Here is a 12,838-nt window from a genome sequence, read left to right on the forward strand (position 1 = left end):
CATTAAGCTCACTCAGGAAAAACAAACCTTTGGTCTCTACACTGAAACAATTCATGCTTTTTGTTATCACGTACCTCCCCCTCTTTGCAGGGTCCGTCCCTCCCGCTGGGATGTGAGGAGTCTGAGAATTTTTTAAGTTGGATGCGACTTAAATGTCGTCTCTCTGCCAAAGCTGGGGAGCCCTGGTAACTCCTGACTATTGCTCTTTTTAAAAAAAACAAAAAAACCACAAAAAACTTAAGTCATTGAAGGATTTGTTTTGTTTAATAGTCCACAGAAGGCACCTTGGTAACTGGAAAACCGATGGCTGTAAACAAGAGTCAGCCGTAACCATGTAAAATTACACAAAACATCAAAAAAAACCCCTCAGGCTTTACTTGTAGCCTAAGAATGGTTAAGAATTACTCAACAATAGGAACATGTAAAATTAATGATTTGCATAAGAAAAGATGTACATATGCTTTGCCTCTATGCATTTATTTAATTCCTCATAGGATTATTCTTGCAGATACTCGGCTGCTGAAACTGCCAGCTGTTGCACACACCTGGAAAAAATTTATTCTTGTCTCTAAAACTGACAGTTTTTTACTGTACGGTTTTGTGGAAGTTAAGATTTCTTGCCTTAAAGAAGGTTTACAACTTGACTTCAGGGCGTTTGCTGTCTGATGTACTGCACACGGGCCTGAGCTGGCTTCAGTCTTTCTCAGGGCCTGTTTTTCCCCCCCACGCCGTTCTTCATGTAACTTTGCAAGAAACCCCCTGAAGCTGTAGTTCAAAGAAACAAGTTGTAGGCTGAGATTCAACTACCAAGTGCTAGATTTCACGTGAGGGTTGTTCCATTCCATCCTTTAATAACAGTCCAAAAAAAGTGAAATTATTGCTGTTTCTCAGTCAAGCAAGTAAGAGTTAGAAACCAGTAACGCCCGGAAACTGGGCAAAACATCCACCTTTCCTACCAGCCAGGGCTCCAGCAGCGCAAGGCTCAGTTTATGTCAGTCAGATGCAAAGTCCAGCCCCACTGACACGGCAATTGCTTAGGCGTTAATTGAGGTAGAGCTATTATGATTCCCTTTTCTCCCAGTGCAACCCATTTCAGCGGTTCCTCGTAGCCAACCAGCTTCACCTGAGATAGAAACACACTGTAATTAGAACAGAGCTTTTCAAAGTGCATCAAAGTGCAATATTGACAAAAGAAATGTCATTCCATAGCTACTTTACCATCCAGTTATCTTTAAATGCCACCAGCTGGTCTGCTCTATGGATCTGCTTCCACTGGGTTACATGACTTTACTAGTGCAGGTGTGACATCAGTGGCCTCAACTTCTGACCACCGCTTGCTCCAAGACACACATCTGGGGTCACACTGACTTACTATTTAGGTTACCCGGGCAACAAAAACCTCTGTGTGCAAACCTTCATGCAAGGCTTTGACTTGAAACTGCTGCGCTGTTACAGCAAGTACAACATCATAGAATCGCAGAATGGTTCGGGTTGGAAGGGACCTTAAAGATCATCTAATTCCAACCCCCCTGCCATGGGCAGGGACACCTCCCACTAGAGCAGGTTGCTCAAAGCCCCATCCAACCTGGTCTTGAATATTGAAGTCATGAGGATGGATATTTATAAAGAAAGGCCACGCTGAGTTAGAGCCTACATAGGAAACGGGAGGGACAGCAGGGTGTTTTTTTCCTGCTACTTGGCCTCTTTTTATGATCTTCGTTTCCAAGCTAAAACACACCCCAGCAACAACTCAGTCTACCTTTTGTTGGTTGGAGAAGAAACATCCCACTGGGAGGAGGATGACAAGGAGGTCCCAGAACGAAAACAAACATTTTGCTGGGTCTCTGCCAACATAGTCTGTCCTAAGAGCTGTTCCCAAAGATGCCAGAAACTAAAATAACCACTGATGGAACATGACAAATCCTAGAGGGGTTTTCCTTCAGAGGATGTTCGTTTCTTGCGCTGTGTGTTGAAAGCCTCACTGTTCTAAAGGGGAAGGGGGGGAGTGGGGATGGAGGGGGTGGGGGTGTCTTTTACCTGTGTTTCTCCAAGTTTAGCCTGTGGCTCACCAAGTTCCAGTGTCCCAGAGAGTGGCCAGTTGAAGAAGACGGCATTGACTCTGCCTTCTTTAGGGCTGAAAGTGTACCTTGTTGGAAACGGGGAACAGAAACGCACGTCAGTTCTTCCTTGTACATTTTCTGAAGTGATATATAAAGTGCTTTCAAGACTGGATAAGCAGATTTGAAAAGTCAGAATTACATTTTCCACACACATAACCATCCGTGCAGAGCATTTATCCCCTTTAATAAAGTACTGGTCCTTGAACACTTGCTCCAGCAAACTAGAGGTAACAGAGACTATTAAAGAACTGAATTTAGAGATAAACGTCTCTGGTAACTTTAGCAAGCCCGTAACAACTCACTGCCGCTCAGCCATCCAGGAAGGAGGTACTTGCAGGGCAGGGGGAATCATTAACAGATAATTGTGGGTTATATTCAGAAAAATACGGCAATTCACATCTATACACAAACATACAGATGTTCCACTAAAAAAAAAAATTAACAAGAGTATGTGTGACTGTAAAGATTCCACCTTGCATAGCTAGTTTTTTTAAAACTGAATTTCGGCAGACATTTGCCTGCAGGATGTCCTTGGAAATCTTCTCTCATGCACTTGAAAAATTCCTCCCTCCTCCCTTCATTTAGTTACAATTTTTTATGGCTCTTGCAAGTGGTTTTACTAAACAGTCAACAGATCAGCTTTTCAAGGCTAAAGCCAGAATCCCAAAATCTTACTGGGACCAGGAGTAAAAAGGCCGCCGAGGCAGAGGAGAGGGTCAGGACCACAACCCTGATGGATCATTAAGGCGTTAACAGCAGCCGTGAGGCAGGAAGGCAGAGGAGAGTCCAGAGACCGGCTGAATTTAGTGAGCACACAATTGCCGTTATCTCCCCATGCCTTTTTACCTTAAAAAGCAACGCACAACGTGCTAGACCCATTTCTATTTTCTTTCTCTCCCCTCTTTCTCTTTGAACAGTGACACCAAGTATTCCTTTGCGCAGATATAGACTTCATAGCAGTTTTGTATTTCCAGGTTATATATTTTTTATAGTTTCTGTTGCCAGCTACAGTGAGAAGCACAAGACCACTGAGGCAACGCTGGCAACCTTCCCTTCAGCCTCAGCATCATCCCAAACCTACAGCCTCTGACGTCCATTGTCTACCTACAGTTTTATACACGTTTTATGCGCAGTTACTTAAACTGGCAAAAGGGGTAATTTCTTCACAGCAGGCAGCCTAAATGGCGATTGCTGCAGCATCAAGTCATTAAGAACTTCAAAATTTCCCGTATGCTGCTGCTGCTGCTTTGCGCAGCCTACGCTGATTGAGCAGCCTTACCACACGTCTGGTGTGACCGTGTCGTTCTGTGCTCTCCACGGTTTCGTTCCATAGATGGCTCCTCCGTTGACGTTCAGCCAGGCACCCATCTGCCTCAGGCGTTCCTCAAATACAACCGCGATGCGACCGTCGTGAGTGGGCCCAATATTCATCAAGAGATTTCCTCCGCAAGACACTGTTTCTACGAGTTGCTGAAATGTTTTTAAACACATGCACGGAGCATATGGTTACGGCTAATGAAATCAGATATTTGAAGTTATTTCTAACGCCAGGCACACTGCTTCAGAACGATCAACTGAACGAGTTATGTCACTGCGGCATGTTTAGACTTTGGAGGTCATCCCAACAGTCAATACAGAATTAAAGCTCCGCTGTCAATTTTTATGGCAGAAAACAGCCCAAAATACATTTTTGCACCAATACATCTTACTTTGGAATCAGATCTTACAATTTTCTAACATTTTGACTTCTGCAGCAATTTCATGAGGGGTGTACCAATAGAACAGGTAGGTGATTCCGCTACATGAGAGGAGAATAAGGTCAAAAGATGCCACTTCATTTTTACTGAGGCTGAGAGAAGTAACTTCTTTTTCCTCTGATGCTCTCCTTAGTTTAGGGAGAAAGCTGTAAAACATCAGGAAGCCTTCTACAGAGTCCATCAATATTTGTGTTCACATCCACACTGCCCTCCAGAGATCACAGACTGAGATGCACAAGTCTGAGGAACAGACAGCTGGAAACAAGCTACGGAATGAATGTAAACCTCCTGCCTCTGCAAAGAGGTTACTTCAATTTGAAATTATCTTTTGCAAGGACTATGCACAGATTTGGATTAAGCAACAATAACTCAGTAGCTGAATTTTGCTATTAAATGCATTTCTCTGAAAGATCGATCAGTCTTCCTTTCATTCAGTTTTCCTAAGCTTCAGATCTTTTTTTTTTAATACCTTAAGGCTAGCAAAGAGAATCAATGTCCTATTAACTTCAGCCATCTGCATCTGCTAGTGTTTATCTGTATGTCTGTAATAAGTGTGGTGGTGGTTTTTTCTCTTTAAATGAGGTGGGATGAAAGGAAGGCTTCTCGCTACAAGGTAAAAAGACTACTAAGACTTACGAACTGTTTCTAGCTCCTGGAAAGTTGTAGCCTTCAATCAGGAGTCCCTAACAAGGAACTGTGAAACTGCTTCTCATCAGCTTGGAAGTGCCGTTAGTAGAAAAACTTAGTAGAAAAGGTAATTATGAGTCTATCTGGATCAGTCTTTGACCAGTTACTCACTGGGGAAACAGCTTCTAAGAAACCAACTACATTTTTACTAGATAATTTTTCCTCTTAGTTATTTCTATAAAATTAGTAAGAATTACATGGATATTCCACCTTGCCAGTGTTAGGCTGCAAATGAACAAAATGATTTATTATTTCATCAATTCATTAATCAATTAAAATAATATTTTTTTATTAAAACAGATACATAATTGAAATGTTATACAACATGACATAATAATCAGGAGGAAGAATCAGAAGTTGCAGGCAACTGCTTTGTCCCACTGTACCTTCACCAAGTCCTCGATTGTGAGGTAGTCGTCAAGCTGTGCGTCCCTCCTGTACCCCCAGGACTTCTTGTCGATGGTCATACAGTTCTCCCACTTGTGGGGCAGGAGGTGTCCGGGGTTATACCGGTCACTACACGTGTAGAAGCCGCCGTGCCTACAGATGCTGCCGACTCCCCAGCGGTCATTGGTCACTACTGTGTCCCGCACTGGACTAGAAACAGAGAAATGTTATGATTTTTATTCTAAAAATCACAGTCACAGCCAGCGTAAGCCCTTCCCACACACACCCCTCCCAGAAAATAACATTTGGGATGACTTCTGTACTATTAATTTATTACAATTAGATTAAGTGCAATTTCAGGAATCCTGTTCTCATCCTTTCCCAGTAAAAGGTCCAGATCAGCATTTCTTAGGGAAATATGCCAGAAAGCAGCCTGCACTTCAGACCCGCTGCCAGATGTTCAGTCTGCGATGACAACAATGTACCCATATTCTCAAACCATCCTGCTATCCCATTTAAGGGGATCATATTCTTCCCACTAAGGAAGAATATGATTAGGTAAAACAGCCAATACCATCTTAATCAATTAATTTGCAAATGTGGTTTAGAAAGCATGAAACAGTCTTTTTCTAAAGCAACCTTTGATAGTTTTAGGGAAGTCCTGGATTCTATATTTCAGGAAAAATAATATTTAGTTAAGTCTTCATAAGTAGGTGTAACAGGTTCCACAAAACATGTAGAAAACAAGACAAACTAGACATAGAGCAGAATTCCAGATAAGGAGCTAAACCAGCATCATTATGTACCTGTCATTATACAGCCAAGCCAAGAAACCAGTGCTGTTCCAGTAAGTATCTGGTGCGTTTCCATCGCCATCAGACCAAATTATTTCTGGTCGGTACTTGGTCACAATTTCATAGAGTTCTGGCAACGATTTACTAGTTGGAAACTTTCTCGTCTTAAAGACACTGGTGGCATCCTCAAGGAAGAGAGGATTAAACCATTCGAACAGGGAATGATATAACCCAAAACGCAAGTCAGTCCTGCTTCTAACAGATGTTGCTAGTTCAGCCACAAGATCTCGTTTTGGTCCCACATCGACAGCATTCCAGTTCCAAGAATATTTGGACCCCCACAAAGTAAAGCCTGGAAAGAGAAAAATCAAAGGATAAGAAAGGGAAGCGGAAGTTATAGTTCCTCCTTCTGAAAAGCAGTCTGCAAATGTGCTGCAAAAAATAGATATAAAATAATAAAAATCATACGTAATAATATTTTTATCATGGTATAGAGTATGCCTATAACCTGTTCATGCATGATAGTAATCATAACATCAAAACATCGTGCCAGATATGTTTATGTATTATTTTTATTCAAACATACATGCATTTATATTTTTATATATATAAAACATTCAATTTTCCAGTTCTGTACTGCTCAGGATAATTATTCCTTCTCCTTAATTACTCACTCCATTCATATGTCCCAGTTAAATTAACCAAAAATACAGCAACTTTTGAGGCATCTACATTTTCGCTGGATGCATCAAATGTGACCCGTGAATACACATTCAGCAACTGGAAGACAAAATGCTTTCTCGGTTCCAGAACGCACAGGGTACCACTTGCATCCAAAGACTGTTCTCCCTCCCTCCTGTTTAGATCTTATGCAAATGTTCACTTCTCATTTGTCCTGACATTTATAACAGCTCAATCAACTACTCGGTACACATATATAAACAGAGTGCAAACACTCCTGAAACAGCTTTTAAAATACCAGCATTAAATATCAGGAGGGATTTAACGTTTCAGACACCCAGCAATCCAGCACAAGCACTGCAGACTTAGACCGCTGCCAGAGGAGCTCCACTCTCACCTTCAAACTGCTTTATACTCATTGCCTAATAAATTTTGCAATATTTTTATGAACTGGATACATGTAATCATATCGACTAGACAAACAAGCTAAAAATTCATGCCCAAGGCTACAGGACAGACTAAATGAATTATGGTTCTTTTGAAGCGACTGGGAATTACGCCATGGGCATCATCAAGATCTAGATTTTATGCGTGTCAGAGCTGAGATTAAAATTCACAAGTTACAAGCTGCCAGTCTTGAACTCACATCTCCCTGAAGACAAACAACATTCACCTGACGTAGTCATATTGCATCTTAGTATTTTGTACTTTCTCTGCCACCATATTTCCTTCCAACCACTTTCTATTTCTTTACCTTTATCTGCAAAGCATCTTGCAATTACAGTGCCAAAAATCAATCATGCCTCTGAAGTTAAAGACCTGGTTCAAGGTTTTGGCTTCTATGCACTGCATCAGGAAGAGCTATACCCCTGTGTATGTTTCTAACTCTGAAGCTGACTCCTGGAACATACTCCCGAATTCCTTGTGAGAAACCGGAGCTGCAGCTCTCCATACGTTAAACAGTGCAGAATTCACTTTGGTGGTTCCTTGAGCAATAAATTACACAACAATAAAAAATAAACTATGGATACCGCAGGGAACTCAGCGGCCCCCTTCGCTTCAGGCTGTCTTATCTACAGCAACAGAAAAATGGCATAATATATTCTCCTCTATGCAAGCTTCATGGCCACAGCTTTTGGGTTAGAGTCAGGAAAACACATGCACATTTCTTGGGTGGTTTGTTCCCTCTTTGGCTGCGTTGGGGCAGGTGAGGCTGCCTGGTTTTCTCTAGACCTCTTAGCAGGCAGGAAAATCACCTGGATTTTCCTTCTGTTGACATAAATGCAACAGTTACTAACATTCACAAACATTCCACTTACCTTCATGATGTTTTGAAGTTAATACAACATATTTTGCACCAGAAGCCTTCAGAATATCTGCCCACTGGTCCGGATCAAAGAATTCTGCTGTAAACAGTGGCCCAAAATCTTCATAACTGAACCCAGGTGGGTAATTTGCCTGCATAAATTTCACATAGGGCTCTCTCTTTTCCTTCTGCCAGTACCACCTACAAAATATAGAGCAAAACATGCTGGTGGGTTTTTAGACAAGGAAAGAAGAATTGAAATAATCAGCTCCTATTTGTGTTCACACTGAGAGGCACAATTACTAGAGCTATGTGACTCTGGCAATATGACAAAACTGCTTCAGAATAGTATTAATTATCAAATATTTCCTTTTCTCTGTCCTCTTTCCCCATGATCTACATCTTTCAAGCACTCCATTTTGGAAAGGTCCCAGGATTTCATTTCAAGCAATGTCACAAATCAGCTACACTTGGAGAAGAGAAAAATGGCAGTCTTGTTCAGCACCCAAATCCATACCTAGGCAGACCATCCATGTCTCACCTGGCACAAAGAATGCACTTTTTCTGGACTAACATGACTTACCCTCCTCAAGTGTCACATACCAGCCATCACAGCATCTCTGCTCTGCCCCCCACCCCCAATTCCTGCAACCCACAAACATGCAGGCCAGTAGCTTTACCTCTCTGCTGGTCCAGAGTCCTCTAAGCCAAAGGCAGCTGGGTGACCTGATGTGTGAGCAGATGCCAATGGTCCCAGAGCAGGAGAGAGCTGTGGCTGCAGCTGCTGCACACCTGAGGCTCTGAAGCAAAGGCATCCTACAACAACAACCTGCCTCTCCAAGAACCCCACACACTTACAAAAGCACCTCCATCACAGGCTCTAGTGTGCAAGCACACACCTACCTACCTATCAATGCACACAGATTTAGGAACCAGAAAGAAAAATAAGGTGAAGATCTCTTTTTGCACCCCACCTACCAAAGACAGGGACAATTTCTATCCTGTGCTTCCCCGTAACAGTGACCAATACTGTCACTAGTCTGCTCTGTGATCTGAAGGTGGTCTCTCACCCTCATCAGGGGCAGAGGTCCTAAATCACCAACAGAACACTATCTTCAACATGCACCATCCCTCCCTTACCTAGCAACGAGAGAGGAGCTCCAAAACCAGCACGCAACAGTCCTTACTGCATGAACAGCCTTATTGCTGGAGACCTTCTAAGAGCAACGTATGTTGTGACTGCTAATAGTTAGGGGAAAAGGATCAGAAAGCATTCACCTTTCTATGAATGAAGGCAAGCAGCAAAAATCCTGTTGGCAAATTTAGACATAAATGAAAACAAATGGAAAGTGAAGGAATAAAAGAGGTCAGAATCCGAATGCTTGAAATGTGTTTCTGTCCCCTGTCCTGAGCTGGACTCTGACCTCAGGTTCTGTAAGACCACAGTAACCTATGGATATTGCTGTAACTTTCCCAAACTTCAGCATAAACCAGTATGATCTTTGGCAGCCAACAGGGAAAAAAAAAAAATCTAGAAGAAAGAGGCTGTCAGCCTTTCTCGCTGAAAGAGCCTGGGGAAAAAAAAACCAAAACAACGAACAACTCTGATTTTAAAGTATGAAATTGTATAAAGAAAGAGGTAACATCCTTGTTTCTCTCCTTCGTCACATGGTTTGCTAAAATGAGCACTTCTACTCTGACACAATTAGATCACAGAAACATCCTGACCAAGGTTGTGCAGCTCCAAGGAAAGGAGGACAGTCTGGGTGGTATCAGAGTTTATGACCTTCCGTTTGAAGCTGCTAACACAGGATCCCAATCATCTGGCTGCACATGCTGCCACATGTGCCCAACCATGGGAGGTTACAGGAATATAAAAAACAATTTCATCAACTACAGTGTTTGGGGGTCTTCTTAGAACAACAACAAAAACCAAATGCTTGACCCTGAATCTGTGCACCACTACTGGAGGACAGCTCTTAGGGTAATGCTTGAACCCGAAGCTAGCTCCCTCACCACCCCCACCAGGAAAGCAAAACTGCTGGAATCCTTGAACATAACTCTGAGAAGAACAGACTAAATATTGTCAGAAGATGGTAGTTTGTTTATATCGATGCTGGTTTGTGTTACAAATACTGCATTTAAGGTTTACCATAGCTCTGCCTGTTATCTTCATATCATAAGTGATAATGTGACTCCCTTGAAGTCATACAGGAAGTGTTCGGTAGAGCATGGAAAGAAGATAGCAAAAAAATGCTTACAGCAAAAGGGCCTGAACCAGTGAACGCTCACAAAACAAAGGTTTTATTCAGCCTTTGAACTGAAATTATTTGAAGGATCAGAGCTTTAGGTTCAGCAGAAAGTACTTATTAATAACAATAGTAATAAAAAAGAAGAAAATCATTAACTACACAAAGTGTTTGCAAGAAAACTGCAGGCAGTTTGCCAAGCCAGGGCAGTGACGGAGGTAGCGATGGACTCCTGTGCTCCCCACAGCGCTCTGGCAAGAGCTGCTCAAGGCTTTCCCGGAGGCTGGGAGATCCCCAGCATCCACCCATTCCCACAGGGCCTGGGGAGCGCTCCTTCATCCATCCCTTCATCGTTGTCCTGGAGAGGCCACCCTCTGCCACTCAACCGACCGCCTCCTTCACCAAGCACTGCCAGCTGTCTGCTCAGCTTGGTCCACATTAGCCAACACACTCAAGAGTTTTAGGGCTGGGCAGGCAGATGGTCAGACGTCCCAGAAGCACATCAACCTCTGCTTCCCTCATAAGCAGCACCGTGAAGTCCATGGTCTCCCTGACTGGTCTCCGGTGCGAGCATGCCTCATCCCACAGGCCTCAGCTCCAGGGTCCGTCCGCAGAGGGGCTTTACGCCCCACCACCCCTTTGGGGGGACACCAAACATAACCCCGCTCGCCCAAAGAGCTGCCCTCTCCCTCAGATGGCTGGTACCACCCGTCCGCAGCAGCCACCTCGGTGCCACCCGCCCAGCTGCCCCACGGCGGCCGCGCCCGGGGCCTGAGGGGGCTGCGGGGCGCCGCCGCCGGGGAGGCCTGCGGGCGGGGCCGGGCCGGGCAGCCCGGTGGTGCGGGGGCCGGGGTCAGGGCCAGGCCGCAGAGCTCACCAGAACCACTCGCTGCCGAAGCTGGGCACCGAGAACACGCCCCAGTGGATGAAGACGCCAAACTTCGCCTCGTCAAACCAGGCAGGCAGCGGCCGGGCGTCCAGCGAGCCCCAGGTGGGCTCGTAGCGGGGCTGCCCCTCGCCGCCGCCCGCCGCCAGCAGCCCCAGCAGCAACAGCAGCGGCGGCGCGGGCGAGCCCGACATGGCGGCGGGGAGGAGCTCCTCAGGGCGGGCGGGGGCGGGCGCAGGCCGGGGCCTTCCCCCTGCCCTCCCGCAGAAACGCCGCTTGGTTGTGCCGGCTGACCCCGAAGGGCTCCGGTTTAGCCCTCCCCGCCTGATTCCAACCGCAAACTCGGCGTCCCTTGCCTTCCCGAGCAGGGCAGAGCGTAACACTCACAGAATCATAGAATTGTCTGGGTTGCAAGGGACCTTTAACCAAACGCTGACAAAACCCGCCACTAAACACGTCCCTCAGCACCACATCTACCTGTCTTTTAAACACCTCTAGGGATGACGATTCCACCGCTTCCCTGGGCAGCCTGTTACAATGCTTGACAACCCTTTCCGTGAAGAAATTTTTCCTAATATCCAATCTGAACCTCCCCTGGTGCAACTTGAGGCCATTTCCTCTTGTTCCATCGCCTGTGTCTTGGGAGACTGAACCCGCCTCGCTACACCCTCCTTTCAGGTAGTTGTGGAGAGTGATATGGTCTCCCCTCAGCCTCCTTTTCTCCAAGCTAAACGACCCCAGTTCTCTCAGCCTCTCCTCACAAGACTTGTGCTCCAGACCCCTCACCAGCTTCGTCTTCCAGCTCCCTCAGCTGCTCCTTGTAAGGCTTGTGTCTCATGTCTCTGCAGCTCCTTCCATCCCATCAGTATGCAGTGGTTGTTGGGGTAGAGCGGTGGTCCAAAGCCTGTCAAGGAGATGTGTCCTTGACCATTGGAACAGCTTCGGAAGAGCCTGGTGCTGTCGGTGGCTCACTTTAGGAGAGGACACTTTACAGATGTGCTGCAGGTGGGTCACGGGTGGCGCGTCCTTCCAAAGACAAATCTTCCAGCATCTCTGTAGCCTGTGCTGGTGCTTCTCCCGTTTCTCCTGACACCCAAATTGCATATTTTTGCATCAGACACTGGCCATAGGACAGCCTTTGTGAAATAATTGTGTTTGGCCAGCAAATACCGACTTTCCGAAATCATCACCACGAATAGAAATTTCTTTGGCAATCTCATCAGCACAGTTAAAAATGAATGAGCAGACAACTGAATGGATCTCTCTCCACCTGGGAAGGATGTATTCTTTACTGCTGTTCTAGGGAAACAACTTTCCAGAGCCATTAACCACAACTGTTACATTTCATCCAAAAATACCTAAAGGGCTGTGAAAATGGGAAGCACATAATTTTTTAATATTTTCATTTGTATACCTTGATGAGTTGTGTGAAGTTACAGGCAGATAAAAAACATTGTGACTTCCATGGTATCGTTCTTTCTGACTGACTGTTCACATAACTCTGATCTACAAAAGCACTTTGATATCACAATAGGAGCCTCTTCGTAGCTCTTTTACGTTCAGTGTTGACCTACTTTCTCTATGACCTCTTTTACCTTCATCTATTTAGTTGTCACTTTGCTTCTCAAAAGGAATCCTTAAACGCCTTTGACCTCTTGCTATGGTATCTTTTCTAGTTTATCTTTGGATTTCTTCATCTTCTCCTTTTCTTTTTGATCACACCAAAGGGTTGCAGACACCGAGCAGCTCCTTAGTGTGGGAATTTTGAAGTCGACTCTCTGAAGCTTATTCTGTAGGGCACACCAGAGTGACAACCGCTCTGTGGCTCAAAATACTTTGAAGGAAAAATGAATTTAAAAAAGCTCAGGGGTCTGACCCAAAGCCCACTGACATCAGTGACCTGTCGTTGACTTTGGTGAGATTTGGAGCAGGAACTGTATTTCATTTAATGAACTTTATGTCATCCATTAT

The 12,838-nt window shown here is 44.7% G+C and overlaps 1 protein-coding gene across 1 annotated transcript; it reads right to left on the bottom strand.

Annotated features, from left to right (window-relative positions):
* Positions 1-239: 239 nt before the first annotated feature.
* FUCA2 (alpha-L-fucosidase 2) lies at positions 240-11,061 on the bottom strand. The gene is made up of 7 exons (XM_074168241.1): positions 10,859-11,061; positions 7,746-7,933; positions 5,758-6,097; positions 4,951-5,161; positions 3,400-3,590; positions 2,038-2,146; positions 240-1,123 (listed from the first exon to the last, which is right to left on the bottom strand). Exons 1-7 carry the CDS (start codon positions 11,059-11,061, stop codon positions 983-985), a joined length of 1,383 nt encoding a protein of 460 aa, XP_074024342.1. The 3' UTR covers positions 240-982.
* Positions 11,062-12,838: the final 1,777 nt, after the last annotated feature.

The sequence above is a fragment of the Numenius arquata genome, chromosome 2 (assembly GCF_964106895.1).
Source record: "Numenius arquata chromosome 2, bNumArq3.hap1.1, whole genome shotgun sequence".
NCBI classification, from domain to species: Eukaryota; Metazoa; Chordata; class Aves; order Charadriiformes; family Scolopacidae; genus Numenius; species Numenius arquata.

Bases quoted from the DNA above. Each gene is read 5' to 3' on its own strand.
- FUCA2 (XM_074168241.1), bottom strand. From the start codon at position 11,061: ATGTCGGGCTCGCCCGCGCCGCCGCTGCTGTTGCTGCTGGGGCTGCTG. The intron at 6,098-7,745 runs GTAAGTGGAATG...TTCTCTTTCCAG, and splicing joins AACTTCAAAACATCATGAAG to GCTTTACTTTGTGGGGGTCC. The intron at 3,591-4,950 runs GTACAGTGGGAC...AAAACATTTCAG, and splicing joins CAATCGAGGACTTGGTGAAG to CAACTCGTAGAAACAGTGTC.